Raw genomic sequence first — 18924 nt, 5'->3', positions numbered from 1 at the left:
TTTAAATCCAAATGAAGGCATTTTGATTTTTGGCATTTTGAATCCTCCTTCAGGGCCTTCTATGTCAACCTCTGGGCCTTCAATGTCCACTTTCGGAGCTTTTAGATCTCCTTCAATCTTTGGAACTGACACATCAACACCTCCTTTGACTTTAGGGCCTTTAAGATTGAAATCCACGTCAGGCATTGAAATCTTAGGGCCAGAGATGGATGGCATTTTGAATTTTGGCCCCTTCACTTTTCCATCAGGTCCCTCGATGTCGACTTCTGGTGCCTTGATATCTATGGCCGGACCCTTAACATCAACTTCAGCTTTAGGAAGGTTTACATCAACATCCGGACCTTCAACCTTAGGACCTTTAAATCCAAATGATGGCATTTTGATTTTTGGCATTTTGAATCCTCCTTCAGGGCCTTCTATGTCAACCTCTGGGCCTTCAATGTCCACTTTCGGAGCTTTTAGGTCTCCTTCAATCTTTGGAGCTGACACATCAACACCTCCTTTGACTTTAGGGCCTTTAAGATTGAAATCCATGTCAGGCATTGAAATCTTAGGGCCAGAGATGGATGGCATTTTGAATTTTGGCCCCTTCACTTTTCCATCAGGTCCCTCGATGTCGACTTCTGGAGCCTTGATATCTATGGCTGGACCCTTTATATCAACTTCAGCTTTAGGAAGGTTTACATCCATATCCGGACCTTCAACCTTAGGACCTTTAAATCCAAATGATGGCATTTTGATTTTTGGCATTTTGAATCCTCCTTCAGGGCCTTCTATGTCAACCTCTGGGCCTTCAATGTCCACTTTTGGAGCTTTTAGGTCTCCTTCAATCTTTGGAACTGACACATCCACACCCCCTTTGACTTTAGGGCCTTTAAGATTGAAATCCACATCAGGCATTGAAATCTTAGGGCCAGAGATGGATGGCATTTTGAATTTTGGCCCCTTCACTTTTCCATCAGGTCCCTCGATGTTGACTTCTGGAGCCTTGATATCTATGGCTGGACCCTTTATATCAACTTCAGCTTTAGGAAGGTTCACATCCACATCCGGACCTTCAACCTTAGGACCTTTAAATCCAAATGATGGCATTTTGATTTTTGGCATTTTGAATCCTCCTTCAGGGCCTTCTATGTCAAACTCTGGGCCTTCGATGTCCACTTTCGGAGCATTTAGGTCTCCTTCAATCTTTGGAACTGACACATCAACACCTCCTTTGACTTTAGGGCCTTTAAGATTGAAATCCACGTCAGGCATTGAAATCTTAGGGCCAGAGATGGATGGCATTTTGAATTTTGGCCCCTTCACTTTTCCGTCAGGTCCCTCGATGTCGACTTCTGGAGCCTTGATATCTATGGCTGGACCCTTTATATCAACTTCAGCTTTAGGAAGGTTTACATCCATATCCGGACCTTCAACCTTAGGACCTTTAAATCCAAATGATGGCATTTTGATTTTTGGCATTTTGAATCCTCCTTCAGGACCTTCTATGTCAACATCTGGGCCTTCGATGTCCACTTTTGGTGCCTTTATGTCTCCTTCAATCTTTGGAACTGACACATCCACACCCCCTTTGACTTTAGGGCTTTTCAGATTGAAATCCACATCAGGCATTGAAATCTTAGGGCCAGAGATAGATGGCATTTTGAATTTTGGCCCCTTCACTTTTCCATCAGGTCCCTCAATGTCGACTTCCGGAGCCTTAATATCTATGCCTGGACCCTTTATATCAACTTCAGCTTTAGGAAGGTTTACATCCACATCCGGACCTTCAACCTTAGGACCTTTAAATCCAAATGATGGCATTTTGATTTTTGGCATTTTGAATCCTCCTTCAGGGCCTTCTATGTCAACCTCTGGGCCTTCAATGTCCACTTTCGGAGCTTTTAGGTCTCCTTCAATCTTTGGAGCTGACACATCAACACCTCCTTTGACTTTAGGGCCTTTAAGATTGAAATCTATGTCAGGCATTGAAATCTTAGGGCCAGAGATGGATGGCATTTTGAATTTTGGCCCCTTCACTTTTCCATCAGGTCCCTCGATGTCGACTTCTGGAGCCTTGATATCTATGGCTGGACCCTTTATATCAACTTCAGCTTTAGGAAGGTTCACATCCACATCCGGACCTTCAACCTTAGGACCTTTAAATCCAAATGATGGCATTTTGATTTTTGGCATTTTGAATCCTCCTTCAGGGCCTTCTATGTCAAACTCTGGGCCTTCGATGTCCACTTTCGGAGCATTTAGGTCTCCTTCAATCTTTGGAACTGACACATCAACACCTCCTTTGACTTTAGGGCCTTTAAGATTGAAATCCACGTCAGGCATTGAAATCTTAGGGCCAGAGATGGATGGCATTTTGAATTTTGGCCCCTTCACTTTTCCGTCAGGTCCCTCGATGTCGACTTCTGGAGCCTTGATATCTATGGCTGGACCCTTTATATCAACTTCAGCTTTAGGAAGGTTTACATCCATATCCGGACCTTCAACCTTAGGACCTTTAAATCCAAATGATGGCATTTTGATTTTTGGCATTTTGAATCCTCCTTCAGGACCTTCTATGTCAATCTCTGGGCCTTCGATGTCCACTTTTGGTGCCTTTATGTCTCCTTCAATCTTTGGAACTGACACATCCACACCCCCTTTGACTTTAGGGCCTTTCAGATTGAAATCCACATCAGGCATTGAAATCTTAGGGCCAGAGATGGATGGCATTTTGAATTTTGGCCCTTTTACTTTTCCATCAGGTCCCTCAATGTCGACTTCTGGAGCCTTCATGTCTATGGCTGGACCCTTTATATCAACTTCAGCTTTAGCAAGGTTTACATCCACATCCGGACCTTCAACCTTAGGACCTTTAAATCCAAATGATGGCATTTTGATGTTTGGCATTTTGAATCCTCCTTCAGGACCTTCTATGTCAACATCTGGGCCTTCGATGTCCACTTTTGGTGCCTTTATGTCTCCTTCAATCTTTGGAACTGACACATCCACACCCCCTTTGACTTTAGGGCCTTTCAGATTGAAATCCACATCAGGCATTGAAATCTTAGGGCCAGAGATAGATGGCATTTTGAATTTTGGCCCCTTCACTTTTCCATCAGGTCCCTCAATGTCGACTTCCGGAGCCTTAATATCTATGCCTGGACCCTTTATATCAACTTCAGCTTTAGGAAGGTTTACATCCACATCCGGACCTTCAACCTTAGGACCTTTAAATCCAAATGATGGCATTTTGATTTTTGGCATTTTGAATCCTCCTTCAGGGCCTTCTATGTCAACCTCTGGGCCTTCAATGTCCACTTTCGGAGCTTTTAGGTCTCCTTCAATCTTTGGAGCTGACACATCAACACCTCCTTTGACTTTAGGGCCTTTAAGATTGAAATCTATGTCAGGCATTGAAATCTTAGGGCCAGAGATGGATGGCATTTTGAATTTTGGCCCCTTCACTTTTCCATCAGGTCCCTCGATGTCGACTTCTGGAGCCTTGATATCTATGGCTGGACCCTTTATATCAACTTCAGCTTTAGGAAGGTTCACATCCACATCCGGACCTTCAACCTTAGGACCTTTAAATCCAAATGATGGCATTTTGATTTTTGGCATTTTGAATCCTCCTTCAGGGCCTTCTATGTCAAACTCTGGGCCTTCGATGTCCACTTTCGGAGCATTTAGGTCTCCTTCAATCTTTGGAACTGACACATCAACACCTCCTTTGACTTTAGGGCCTTTAAGATTGAAATCCACGTCAGGCATTGAAATCTTAGGGCCAGAGATGGATGGCATTTTGAATTTTGGCCCCTTCACTTTTCCGTCAGGTCCCTCGATGTCGACTTCTGGAGCCTTGATATCTATGGCTGGACCCTTTATATCAACTTCAGCTTTAGGAAGGTTTACATCCATATCCGGACCTTCAACCTTAGGACCTTTAAATCCAAATGATGGCATTTTGATTTTTGGCATTTTGAATCCTCCTTCAGGACCTTCTATGTCAATCTCTGGGCCTTCGATGTCCACTTTTGGTGCCTTTATGTCTCCTTCAATCTTTGGAACTGACACATCCACACCCCCTTTGACTTTAGGGCCTTTCAGATTGAAATCCACATCAGGCATTGAAATCTTAGGGCCAGAGATGGATGGCATTTTGAATTTTGGCCCTTTTACTTTTCCATCAGGTCCTTCAATGTCGACTTCTGGAGCCTTCATGTCTATGGCTGGACCCTTTATATCAACTTCAGCTTTAGCAAGGTTTACATCCACATCCGGACCTTCAACCTTAGGACCTTTAAATCCAAATGATGGCATTTTGATGTTTGGCATTTTGAATCCTCCTTCAGGACCTTCTATGTCAACATCTTGGCCTTCGATGTCCACTTTTGGTGCCTTTATGTCTCCTTCAATCTTTGGAACTGACACATCCACACCCCCTTTGACTTTAGGGCCTTTCAGATTGAAATCCACATCAGGCATTGAAATCTTAGGGCCAGAGATAGATGGCATTTTGAATTTTGGCCCCTTCACTTTTCCATCAGGTCCCTCAATGTCGACTTCTGGAGCCTTAATATCTATGCCTGGACCCTTTATATCAACTTCAGCTTTAGGAAGGTTTACATCCACATTCGGACCTTCAACCTTAGGACCTTTAAATCCAAATGATGGCATTTTGATTTTTGGCATTTTGAATCCTCCTTCAGGGCCTTCTATGTCAACCTCTGGGCCTTCGATGTCCACTTTTGGTGCCTTTATGTCTCCTTCAATCTTTGGAACTGACACATCAACACCTCCTTTGCCTTTAGGGCCTTTAAGATTGAAATCCACATCAGGCATTGAAATCTTAGGGCCAGAGATGGATGGCATTTTGAATTTTGGCCCTTTTACTTTTCCATCAGGTCCCTCAATGTCGACTTCTGGAGCCTTCATGTCTATGGCTGGACCCTTTATATCAACTTCAGCTTTAGCAAGGTTTACATCCACATCCGGACCTTCAACCTTAGGACCTTTAAATCCAAATGATGGCATTTTGATTTTTGGCATTTTGAATCCTCCTTCAGGACCTTCTATGTCAACATCTGGGCCTTCAATGTCCACTTTTGGTGCCTTTATGTCTCCTTCAATCTTTGAAACTGACACATCCACACCCCCTTTGACTTTAGGGCCTTTAAGATTGAAATCCACATCAGGCATTGAAATCTTAGGGCCAGAGATGGATGGCATTTTGAATTTTGGCCCCTTCACTTTTCCATCAGGTCCCTCAATGTCGACTTCTGGAGCCTTTATATCTATGGCTGGACCCTTTATGTCAACTTCAGCTTTAGGAAGGTTTACATCCATATCTGGACCTTCAACCTTAGGACCTTTAAGTCCAAATGATGGCATTTTGATTTTTGGCATTTTGAATCCTCCTTTCGTGCCTTCTATGTCAATCTCTGGGCCTTCGATGTCCACTTTTTGTGCCTTTATGTCTCCTTCAATCTTTGGAACTGACACATCAACACCTCCTTTGACTTTAGGGCCTTTTATGTTGAAATCCACATCAGGCATTGAAATCTTAGGGCCAGAGATGGATGGCGTTGTCAGTTTTGGCCCCTTCACTTTTCCATCAGGTCCCTCAATGTCGACTTCTGGAGCCTTGACATCTATGGCTGGACCTTTAATATCAACTTCAGCTTTAGGAAGGTTCACATTCACATCTGGACCTTCAACCGTAGGACCTTTAAGTCCAAATGATGGTATTTTGATTTTTGGCATTTTGAATCCTCCTTTCGTGCCTTCTATGTCAACATCTGGGCCTTCGATGTCTACTTTTGGTGCCTTTATGTCTCCTTCAATCTTTGGAACTGACACATCAACACCGCCTTTGACTTTAGGGCCTTTTGCGTTAAAATCCACATCAGGCATTGAAATCTTAGGGCCGGAGATGGATGGCATTTTGAATGTTGGCCCCTTCACTTTTCCATCAGGTCCCTCAATGTCGACCTCTGGAGCCTTAATATCTATAGCTGGACCCTTTATGTCAACTTCAGCTTTGGGAAGGTTTACATCAACATCTGGACCTTCAACCTTAGGACCTTTAATTCCAAATGATGGCATTTTGATTTTTGGCATCTTGACTCCTCCTTTTTGTCCTTCAAAGTCAACTTCTGGGCCTTCGATGTCCACTTTTGGCGCCTTTATGTCTCCTTCAATCTTTGGAACTGACACATCAAAACCCCTTTCTACTTTTGCACCTTTCAGATTGAAATTCACATCAGGCATTGAAATCTTAGGGCCAGTGGTGGATGGCATTTTGATTTCTGTACCTTTCAGATTTCCATCAAGTCCCTCAATTTCAGCTTCAGGTGCCTTGATGTCAACTTCAGCTTTGGAAATCCTTACATCCACACTGGGACCTTCAACCTTAGGACCTTTTAGACCAATTGATGGCATTGTGATTTTTGGCATCTTGATTCCCCCTTCAGAGCCTTTGATGTCTACTTCTGGGCCTTCGATGTCCACTTTTGGTGCCTTTATGTCTCCTTCAATCCTTGGAACTGACACATCAACACCGCCTTTGACTTTAGAGCCTTTAAGATTGAAATCCACATCAGGCATTGAAACCTTAGGGCCAGACATGGATGGCATTTTGAATTTTGGCCCCTTCACTTTTCCATCAGGTCCCTCAATGTCGACTTCTGGAGCCTTTATATCTATGGCTGGACCCTTTATGTCAACTTCAGCTTTAGGAAGGTTTACATCCATATCTGGACCTTTCACATTTGACCCTTTCAAGTTGATATCAACAGTAGGCATAGATATGTTTGGACCAGAAATAAACGATGTGTCTTTAGTGCTCTTTACTTTTCCATCTAGTCCTTTTATTCCGCTGTCAGCAGTCTTGATGTCTACTGATAGTCCTTTGTCAGCTTCAGCGTGTTGAACCTCTGAACCCTTTAGCCCAAAAGATGGCATTTGTATTGATGACATCTTAATTGTGTCTTTTGCTTCTTTAGAATTGATGTTTCCACCTTTAATATCCACTTTAGGTGCAACAGAGACATCAACATTGCCTTTCAGTTTTGGACCCTTTATCTCCACATCTGTCATGGAAACATTTGGACCTGAGATTATTGGCATTTTAATTTCAGGTTGCTGTGCTCTTCCATCACCTCCTTGAATGTCTACTTTTGGCACCTTGATGTCTACCTCAACTCCTTGAACTGGAACATCAATAACTCCTTTCTGAATGGCACCTTTGCTGCTTAAGTCTACCTCAGGCATAGATATTTTTTGTCCAGTGATGGATGGATTTGTCAGCTTTACTTCACCAGAAGACGACAGGTCTGTACCTTTCATTGATACATTGCTGTGCTGTGGTCCCACTCTCACAGAAAAACCAGAAACAAAATCTTTTCCTCCTTTCACATTTGAACCTTCAGATTCAATATCTGGTTTGGAAACAACAATCTTGCGTTCTGTTAGTTGTGGATTAATAACACCCCCTGTGTTCACACTAATGCCAAACTCTTTTCCACTTTCTTTCGAGTGCTTTTCACTAATGCTTACACGACCTGCATCTTTGTCTAATTCCATGCCCACCTTACCCGATAGACCAATATTACTTGTATCGGTAGTGACTGAACCTTTACTTATTCCACTCATCTCAGGCTGCCTCCACCCAGAATGCCCTGGTTCCCATTGTGCTTTTGCCCCTGACAGTCCAGTGTCAGACATATTAAATTTCAAATCTTTCCCTCTCCCCTCTGTCCCTCTTGTTGTAATCGTTGTTTTGACATGTGCTGTACTCCAGTGCTCCTCAGAAGAACTATCTTCTGGATCTCTGAGTCTCACCTCACTCACATCTACACCTTCTTTACTTATTAAGCTGCCATGTGGCAATCTGATCTGAGTAGAGCTCCCATCTGATTGCTCATGTGGTAAAACATGAATTTTAAACTCAGGACTTGAAACATCAATCTGCTGTTGGCCAGATGCCCCTGGTATGTCCACAGTGTAGGTAGTAATACGACGAGTAATGGTAGTAATAGTGCTGCCGTCACTGCTGGTGCTGCTGTGACGTTCTGTACGTACATCAACCCCCTCTGCAAGGTCCTCAGACTTCAGTCTGGGCTTAATTTTCTTTGTGTAGATTCTCTTGTAGTCCTCATCATCCCCGCTCTGTAAACACAGAAATAAGTAAGAAGGTTTTTGTGATATTTGAATATTGTACAAAAAGATGTCAAAACTTTTAAAGATAAAAAAAAAACATTGAAAGGAGTTTGTTATGAATACATCATTATTAAACATTTACCATCATGTACAACATGGGATCTTTACACAAGATCACACGATTAAAAGGATAGTCTTACTAGGATGACGTCAGGACTGGAGCTTCCAAATCCGCTTCGTCCTTCCCAGGTCAGTGTGCCCATGGGAGAGCGACAAGGTGACTTGTCTCCTGTCTTGTGCTGTAGTTTTAGTCCAACCTTGTGTCGGTTAAGAGTTTTCAATAACTCAGCTGTTTCGTCTGAGCTCATGTTCTCAAAGTAAATGGTGGCACCCACAATTTGATCACCTGTGAGAGGAGAAATATTTAGAGCACATAAATTACACAATAGATGCACACTTGGAAATCGTACATGTTATGGAAAGACAGTATTATAAATATGTGTCCACTTATAAGGTGGTTATAATGAGTACCTTCAAATACTCTTCCAGTATGAGAAGCAGGGGACTCTTCTTTTACTTCTTTGATGAATATTTCTCCTTGACCTTTTTCCTCTATTGTAAGCCCATGTTTATCAGCGCCCATCCACTGTGGGAAGAGCACTTCCCTTGTGTCCTCTTCTTCAGCCATCTGGAAAGAGGGAAAGAATCAAAATTAATTTTTGTTGATATTCAAAAATAAATGTAACTTTTAATAGACAATGGTTTTTGGTGGAAAGAGAAGTAGAAACAAAGAGTAAACTTTATGTGTGCAATAATTTAAGTAAAACTACAATAAAAGCATGATTTATAAATGTGTAATTATGTAATTATTATTGGCAATATCCAAATCCAATTCTTTACTGACATCTGGTGGTGTACAGCTCAATGTCACTTTCTAAATAAGAATAGGTAGTTAAAAAGAAGAAACAGAATTATATCATGCATATTTACCATCAAGCAAACATTTTGTGCTTATGTAATCTGCTACTACTAATCTCTGGTACTAAATATAGAATCACTGAACTATTCTACTTTTTTTATATTTGTCTCAATATCAATTATTTGGGTTAGAACAGTGTGTCCTGTATTTCTTTAAACAGTAACTGTACAGATTTTACTCCACAGTAAATATACTTACTTTAAATTCTGTTTCTCTTTGACCTGTCCCCTATGGTGGACTGTATCAGCCCTGGATTCACTCCCTAAAAATAAACAAAACAGAACATCCTGATAAAAATATTTGCTAAGTTATCATAATATACAAGTGCATGATCAAACAAAGAACTGGTATTTCTTTTTAATTTGCCATTGCTTGGGTTTCTTACAAAGTTAAAGTGTTTGTAAATGGTTACCAAATTCCATACATAAGGAACTATGACACATGGAGCAGAATACCACAAGATGGCAATAAAATGCCTTTTTTCAAAATATGCAAGTTTAATACAACTATGAAATCGTCTCTCTCCCTGTGAAATTTGGAAGGACATTTAGAAACTGGCCTCAGGAAACTGAGTTTGGTCATAGATCAGATCCAAACTCAAATGGAGCAAACTATTCTGTTTAAAGCTGCCTCATTTTGTAGACACAACAATGCATTTACTGGAGGCAAGTGTTCTCAATATTAATTAATAACAGAGTAAACAGTTTTCTTTCTCAGATGCATGATTTTTATATGTTATATAGATACAGCTTTGGAAAAAAATAAGGGTATACTTAAAAATGATGAGTTTCTTTAGTTTTACCAAATTGAAACCCTTTTGAATAGAATCAAGAGGAAGATGGATGATCACAAGCCATCAAACCAAACTGAACTGCTTGAATTTTGCACCAGGAGTGGCATTAAATTATTCAAAAGCAGTGTGTAAGACTGGTGGAGGAGAACATGCCAAGATGCATAAAAACTGAGATGATGTGTTTGATTATGCTGTGATTAAAAACCAGGGTTATTCCACCAAATAATTATTTCTTAACTCTTAAAATTTATGAATATGAACTTGTTTTCTTTGCATTATTAGAGGTCTGAAAGCTCTGTATCGTTTTTGTCATTTCAGACATTTCTTATTTTTTGTAAAAAAAAAATGCTCTAAATGACAATAGTTTTATTTGGAATTTGAGAGACATGTTCCTAGTTTATAGAATAAAACAACAATGTTCATTTAACTCAAACATATACATATAAATATCAAAATCAGAGAAACTGATTCAGAAACTGAAGTGGTCTCTTAATTTTTTTCCATAGCTGTAATAATAGATTAACTTGTTTATTTCAATTGTATTTCACGCCTTAATACAAGGGAAAATTAGTATTAACATGCATGCTGCAAACCAAAGTACAATAAAATATTTAAAAAAATAGTTTTTGCAATATGCTTGGAGAAATAAAGGACTGTAATATGAAGCAACCACTGGGTGATAAATATTTCATTTGGGTTGTCCAGTAAACATGTGGGTCTGCCATTCCAACTTCAAACACAGACATCTCATTGTTTTATTAATACCACCCCCTCAACCATCCTCTCAGCTATTACATAAGACCTTTTGGCTATGAATACACCTACGTGCATATTTTATACCGCACTGTGATCAACACTTTTCTGACTGTTGACGGACTACAAGAAAACACCAGATCGTGTAAACAGACTTGTAGATTTTTACATTGTTTGTTAAGCAATATGTCATTTTTACTACAGTTTAATATGTGTTCTAGAATCTAGAAAAAAGAAGGAGAGGTTTTGGCCTTTACACTTATACAGGTTTAAAATAGAGGAAGGTTTTAGTCATCTTTTGGAATGTCAAAGGCACAGCAATAGTCATAATAGTCATAGTAACTGTTATGCCTTTACTAAGGAAAAAAAATCACTTCTGTCACATTTTTTATACAAAATACTGTATCTTCAAAATGGCAACTTTATAGTAGAAAGAAAAAACATTGCAAAAATGTCAAAATTGTAATTTTCGAGCATTTCTATTAGTTCAATTGTCATGAAATTTTAACATAACTAATAACTGCTAGATTTACATTGTGTCAAAACGTAAAATAAAGCAAAAAAAGGAGATTAGTAGCTAATTAGACATATAACCCAATATGTTATGTGTATTTTGTTGCAGTACAGTTACTAATTAATAAAAAATAAAACATATATCTAAATTCCTTGATCAGCAAATGAGGCCTAAGTTATTTCACCAGTAGTAAGAAACTTTTAATGATTGGCTATCACCAATCATTATACATTCTCTGACTCATCAGTCCTTCTGTCCTTGTTCTGCAATGAGTGCCAATCAATGCTTGATTATCTATATTGGCTTTGTTTATAACTTCTCAATTGAAAAAAAAAAAAAACTATATGCAATGATTGTCAGTGCCAGAAGAATATAACACCTCACAACACTTCATAATCAATTTACATACTGCTCTTCCACAACTTTTGACAAGTCAATGTAAAGCATCTGTCATCTGTCATCAGATTTTACCACCAATGCCTGTTCTACAATCTTCCCTTCCAAGAAAAACATCCTGACAATCACTTGAAACCAAGAATCCATAAGAATACTTGCTTAAAATAACAAATCTATGTTCTGCGGATGCAGAGTCAACACTCCCAACTGACAGCTTGCAGGATCCGTTTACTGAAAGCAGACGGGCCTAAATGCAAACAAAATACCTTCTGCTCCTGACAGCAAGCCCTGCTGTAGCTTTACAATCAAAACAAAAATCATCATTTAACAGAATAACTAGTTTACTGTTGGTTTGCTCTTTTAGATATTTGGATCCCCCTTCTATCAAAAATTAAATGTACGCATTACTGTACTGTGGACACATAGAAGTTGTACACCCTGAGACAAAGCCTATTATTACTATTATTGTTGGCTGAAACAGGCATCTCCCAAAGCTGGAGGAGGGGGAACTAACAAGGGTCAGATTCTCAACAACTCCCAGCAAGTAGAGGAATGACCTGTTATTCCTCTCCCTGGCTGAAGCATGTTTTAAAGTTTAGCTTAACTCCACACCCTTCCTCCGCCTCTGTTTTTCTGATGGGGTCGGAACACTCCCTTCTCATCCCTGCCCATCAAGCTACTTAACATACATATTTTCCAGCTACTTTATATCCCTCACTAGCTTCATGATCTAAAAGGCTGTTTAGGCAAGCAAATTGAAAGATTACAAGATGCATTGGTGTGTGAAAGTGGTATACATTTGCAGCACTACTGTGTCTGATCCATTCATACCAGTGCAAAATATCAGCTAACACACCACCACCATGTCAGTGTCAATGCAGTGCTGAGACAACACGTAGGGTCCGGACAACTTGATCATTGAACATTGTGGTGGGAGGAGGCTAACAACGTACGCAGATAAAAAGCTGATCTAAAGTCTGGAATTTCAGAACTATGGAACTATAACGGCCTCTGTACGATAGGCAGGCACGCTGAAACAAGTCAAGCAAACCCATCAATTGCCCAGTCCATTGTCAAGGGCCCCAAGCTGGCCTGGGCCCCTCAGCTAATGACTGGTTTTGAATTGAATGAAATAACTAACTGTTTGAGCAACCCTTTAAATTTTGTGACTGTCAATGCAGGAAAGTACATCAACACTGTTATCAGAATCTCTCTCAGGTTGGCCCCTCCCACTAGCTACTGGAAGTAGCCAGCCGCAGCCAGGTTAATAATTCTTGCAGTCGGCAAAATATGAAACTTCAGAAATCATTGGGCCCCCAAATGCATTGAAACGGCCCTGACGATAGGTACGATAGGGGTTCTCCCAGGGATTTTTGGACCCACCAGTCGAGACAAACATAACTGTAGTAAATTATTACAATACAACAAACATACCTTGCTAAAATAACGTTTGACAGCAGCAGGATTAAAACTTAGCATGAACTTTCCTACTTTGTTGATGACCTATGTTGACTTCCTAAACATGCTTAGTCAAATGCTTTACATTTAGCTACATTTAGCATGCTAATCTACTAATGTAAATATTTTTTTTTTTAATCTACAAAGACAAATGAAAAGAACAAACTCAAGTTTGAAACAAAAATGCATGAGAAAGAATTGCTCTGCTGGAGAAAATAAAAAAGATAAAAAAGAAATGAACAGCACAGCTGGTCACCAGCAAAACAGCTTTGGTTTTGGATACTTATATGCAGGACAACCAGCAACCTGGGGGTGACTAGCTACACCAGCACCAGGCAAACGCTAGGCACAGAGCAGTACAAATGCATGGGTACTTTTGTTCTGCAGATCATGAAGCTGTTTATGCCTGTCCAGGTAAGTACTTGTCAACAGAATAATGAACGAAATGTGAAAAGTGAAATGTAAAGATATTAAAGAATGAATGTTAGCATGTTTACTAGCAACACAGCTAACAGGTTGATTTCCATCACAGCCAGAATACGCCCCAAAAAAACTGAGAGATATAATTCTTTCACTCTCTCGTCTCTGTTTTCTTTCTCTGCATTTCTGGTAACCAGATTGTTCCACTAAATGCAATGTGATGCTTCACTTCCAACTGTGGGAGTGAACACTCCCAACACTCCCTTCAGTGCAGTACTTGCAACAGTACAAGTCACACCTGTCTTAAGGGCAGACTGAACCATGCTATGTAAATAAGGGGTGGGGGGGGGGTATCAGGCAGTTCATATGCTTTGGATATCAACTTTTTGTACAGTACCCCTGCATTCATACAGAGGAAGAACAATACAATCTGAGCTAAACAAGAGTAACAAGAGAAAACAACAATTACTTTAAAACTATGTCTATCAAATGTCCAGAATGTTTTGTTGTTCCGTCCACAAGTAAAATTAGGAACCAAGCCATTTTCAGCCTGAGAATATTTCTGCAGCTGCCGTCCACCAGCTGCTGGCATGAACTGGGCAGTCTTGAAAGGCCCAGCAACGGCATGGGGAACTGGACGTCATGAACAGGTGGTCAAGCAGTACTATGGGAGGGCAAAACACTGTGGATACGAAGTGTCAAATTTCTTAGCACAGGCCTTTTACAGCACAGACACGGCTGTATGACCTTCCTGAGTCAAGCATGGCTTTCATGACAAACATTCCATATGCGCTCTGCAGTCTGACTTTAGTTTATAGGCACTGGTTTAATCATTTACATTGTGATGTGCAGAAGCTCTAGATGTTATCACAGATCTTGTGATGGGTATCATATTTTATTTGTTTGTGCTTTAGAGGTCAAGCACAAGTGTTTTAACATTTTATCATACCCTAAACAAGGGTACATTTTAGTACAAATTAATAGAGATTATAATTGTGCTATTTTTAGATCTGTATTTATCATTCATATAATTAGTCTATACTTTTGTCTATACTATAACATTTAAATTATGCAAAGATAATAATAACCCCCTCCACTTTCTCCCTGGCAAGTGAACCTCTGTGAGTACAGTTATACTTTTGCACCTTGGTGAAACTGTACCTTTTTTCTGGCATTGTATTGAACAGAGATATGTACCAAAAACAATGTTATTAATTATATTATATACAATATAAGATCAAGACATATGTGTATGTTTATTTTGTTTTGCAGTATTGTTTTTAAGTGCTTAACAAGAAATTACCAAAAATAGCTAATACATATTTACTGTTTCCATTTTATTCTAACCACTATCCACGTTACCCTCTGCTCTTTTTGAACATAAGAATTAAAACCAGAAGGAACCTACCTTGTGATCAGGCACAACACGCTCCGTGCCACCCCTGTGTTACTTGTTGTTTTCTGTAACAAAAGAAAGAAAAGACGAAAAGGCAAAAGATTAGACACGTTAAAGGATTTTTGCAGAGCATTTCATTAAAATTGAGGTCTCCACAATAACCACACTTAATGAGAATAAACCCACATAAAAATCAGTATACAGTGGCTCTGCCTGGTATTGGGTGTACTCATGTGTACTATGAACACGCAAAATCTTTTTTTTCCCCTTTTTTTCCTTTTCCTTCAAAATACGACCCCACCCATTGCTCTCCACTTTCTCTTGGTTGCCCTCAGAGGGCGACAGTGACTGAAACAGACACTGCATAAACACATAATACAGGCAGCATTCCTTTACACTGACCTAAGCCCTCAGCTTATTTGAGCCTGTACACACCCAAAGCTTCTCTTTCGGGAGTTTTTTTTTGTTTGTTTGTTTGCTTGTTTGTTTTTTGCAGCTCTGTATGTTAAACTAGTTTTTAACTAGTTAAAACCAACAGATGATAAGCTGATTGTATTTCAATAAAATGCAAATAAAAAGCTAATTAAATCACGATCCTGTGCAACACTCCCTAAAAATAAATGCACCCGCCTGCTGCTCTGGATTACATTCAACTATTTATTCTAGTTTATTTACGAGCAATGCAACAAATAATTGTGAAATGATCTGGAAAAGAAGAAAACATCAGTTTCAGTTAATATCAGACTAAACATAACCCACAGCCCCAAAAGCTGTTTCCTCACTATCATTTCTTCTTGAAATAGACTGCCACATTACAAAACTGAGGCCCTCTAGGGTTCCCCACAGTCATGTGCAAATCCTCATTCGAATAAACAGTCTTCCATTCTGACTCTATATCACCACTTCATAATACAAAAAACATGCTACATTCTCCAGCAATCCCTATCTCACTCCATTGAGTCTAATCACAATAAAATCATGAGTCCACAGCAGTGCACTGTTTGCTCTGATATTCTACCTCTCACACTGTATATACACAATGTCAGTGTCAGCCCCTAGTCAAAGCAAACCTTATCAGCTGCACCGGCTCTTTCAGGGTAAGTGTGTAACAGGCTATATGAATGCATGGCTTATCACCACACACTAAACACACAACTACCTGAACAAGCAGTTGCTGAAGTGCAGCAGTGGCGTAACTGATAGCTACACCTATTTACCCCTACAATGTAAATTTAAGGGATTTATATTAGGGATTATGATTCTATAATGATTCACCAAATGTAGAAATAGATTTGATTAAGGAAAGGGCAACCTAATTAACATTTATTTTTGTTTTAGGGGCTACATGTATTTGCATTACCTGCATCAAAGCTGAGCAAACATGGCCACACCCAATGAAAATAGGGACTGTGTCCCGAACATCACACCTACCACACTAAATACTGTGTAAAAAGGTTTTGGATCTGGATTTCTCTAGAGCACACGCTACACTACTACTGGTATATATATATATATATATATATATATATATATATATATATATATATATATATATATATATATATATATATATATATATATAAGCACTATATAAGTGCAAGCATCTTACTGTACAACATTTATGCAAAAAAATAAATACAAAAATAAAAATAAATTTGCCAGTGCTTACATATTACTGTAATTAATTCATATTACACTAGTGATAAATTAATTCCCATTCAAATCCATTTTAAGTTTTAGATCTAGTATTTAAATACTAAAATGTTTATTTACCTTTATGTACGAAACAGAGATCACCTGTTAATAATGAGATATTTTTGTGTGCAAAATAATTTTATATTAAGTACATAATATGTGTTTTCAGAATATGATTAAAGTTTTAAAGTACTATTTTGTTATTGTGAAATCAATAAATTAGTCATTACTTTAACTGACTAATCAAAAGTTAATTGTTTGACAAATCAATAAAAATTTATTGTTAGATACAGCCCTAGATTTAATACGATACAATGATAGTGTTCCAATTCATTATTTTTTATCAGTTAATCAAATAATAAATATTACGTCCCTGAAAATGCACTTTACATTTAAAGTATCTAACTTTTAATCACGTTCTAATCAAATATTAAACATTATTAATGTGCAGCATTTGGAACAAAAGAATGGCTTTCTAGTGTCCTTAATTTCACGCTGTCTTAGAAGCTAAAACATTTTTAAAGGCAGTTTTTAAGAGCATAGTTTTGTTTATGTATTTTAATTTATAATGCTGGAAATCAGCATCAACAAACAATACAACACAGCACAACTTAAGCAAAAAAACTCTTTTAAGTTTTTTTATTTTGCAGTTTAACTGTGTAAAATAGTGTCTCATTAAATAATAATATTTTTAAAATACTATTTGGCACAGCCTATAAAGTTCATCTTAAGTTTGAGATGTACAATGTTAGATGTCTAAGAACAAAGTGAGGCCTGTTTTACGTGTGTCGTCCTGTGTCAGGAAAAATGTGGAGAATGTGGCGGTTCTTTAGTGCCTCTAATAAAGCAATAAAGCAATTGATGGATGACAGGATATGATGCAAGCCAATTGCCATGTAAAAAAGTAATCTGATGAAGATCACTTCAAATAAACTAGTTCTGGATTTGGGGTCATTTTGGTTTCATTGACACTATTTAAAATATTTTAATGTAATTGTTACATGGAATGACATAGTGATACCTCTATTGGGTTAGGGTCTTGTTAAGTATTGTTAAGTCATAATCTGATGCAATTGGAGTTTAATTGATGGACTAAGGCTTCCATTAGGCCAATAGTACTGGGTCTCTGAAAAAAGCTATGGTAAAAAAAAAAAAGGTTTTACTTTTTTTTTTAGGAAATCATGATGTCTTGAAATCTTCTCTGTGACCAGAGTAGAGTTTTTTTTTAAGACAAGTGCCTGAGGCAGCTAAAGGGGAGGGGGAGACCTTTACTGACACTGAAAAGAAATGCTGAAGTCAGAGCAGACAGGTATCTGCCAGTAGAGACCTGCCCTAGAAAGTGTTGCAGAACAACTGTAATTATGTCTCTTCGCTGTGGTTTAACTTTAACTCTTAATGACCATTTGGGACTCGAAGAAAACAGCAATTTGCAGGAACACTCTACATAAAGTGATACTCTGTCTTATAGACCTGTAGAGTCATTTTATATAATATACAATCAGTGGAAATGCTGATTATGATATTTCAACCTTCAAGTCAACCTTGTTATTTAAAGGTTACTTAATTTTATTTATTTATTTCCTAAATAATCCTAAAATTATTGTAGATGCCATCTTTAATTGCACACATGAAAGACTTAAATAAAGACTATAAAGTACAGATTTATTTTCTCACTTTTTTCACTCATATCTTTAAGAGTTGGTATGTTATGCTGTGGTTCAAGGGAGGTAGTGGGGGGATGAGGCCTTCACAAGTCAGTGTTGGTGGTATCAATAGTACTGCGCTGTTCATAAACAACAGAGATAAATGTGCTTCTCAGCGTCCCAAAGCTTTTTATCATCCAAGATTACCAAAGCATTGCTAGAAGCTCTCACTATCCTGTTGTTTCATTATGCAGTTAGTTATTTCTGAGCTGGGACTGAAATAGACATGGACCTGTGGCAATAAAGGACAGGCTGGATGGGCTTGTCAAAGTGTTTGCACAGAATAGCGCGTGGCAGAGCAGCTGTGTACACTCCAAAGACTGCATCCATGAGACTTCTACTGATTTCTATTAATGCTGCTGTCACCTAGTTACAGAGCAGCTTCCTTTAACAACATCTGGATGGCATGGGTTTAATCGATCAGGTCAAGATCAATGACAAACAAATGGTGCATGAGATAGAATGGAAAATGCAACAAAGATAACAATCTAATCCAGGGCTTTGCATGTTGCGTCAACACAAATCTTCACAAATCAAAGGATTCTAGCATCTTCACTACAAACTAGTCATCGCATACTGCATGTAAAGTATAGGAAACACCCTACGTTGAATAAGAGAGAAACCGTGGGCACGCCATCTCCCATGCTCAGAGCGCAGAGCACAGAGGGCCCC

The 18924-nt window shown here is 38.8% G+C and overlaps 1 protein-coding gene across 50 annotated transcripts in view; it reads right to left on the bottom strand.

The window, feature by feature from the left end:
• The window catches only part of ahnak (AHNAK nucleoprotein), a 36269-nt gene that overhangs the window by 11446 nt on the left and 5899 nt on the right, over window positions 1–18924 (bottom strand). For 27 of the 50 annotated variants that reach the window (XM_049484111.1, XM_049484066.1, XM_049484083.1 and 24 more), the window contains exons 2-6: window positions 14867–14919; window positions 9323–9386; window positions 8677–8833; window positions 8346–8551; window positions 357–8154 (exon numbers count right to left, since the gene is read on the bottom strand). In XM_049484111.1, the coding sequence (XP_049340068.1) occupies window positions 357–8154; window positions 8346–8551; window positions 8677–8833 (8161 nt within the window). In that variant the 5' untranslated portion in view covers window positions 9323–9386; window positions 14867–14919. Of the gene's footprint in view, window positions 1–69; window positions 8155–8345; window positions 8552–8676; window positions 8834–9322; window positions 9387–14866; window positions 14920–18924 lie in introns of all 50 variants that reach the window. The other 23 variants (XM_049484086.1, XM_049484102.1, XM_049484106.1 and 20 more) reach the window with 19 other exon arrangements.

This window comes from Astyanax mexicanus, chromosome 10 (genome assembly GCF_023375975.1).
Source record: "Astyanax mexicanus isolate ESR-SI-001 chromosome 10, AstMex3_surface, whole genome shotgun sequence".
NCBI classification, from domain to species: Eukaryota; Metazoa; Chordata; class Actinopteri; order Characiformes; family Acestrorhamphidae; genus Astyanax; species Astyanax mexicanus.
This window is presented reverse-complemented; position numbering and strand designations above follow the sequence as displayed.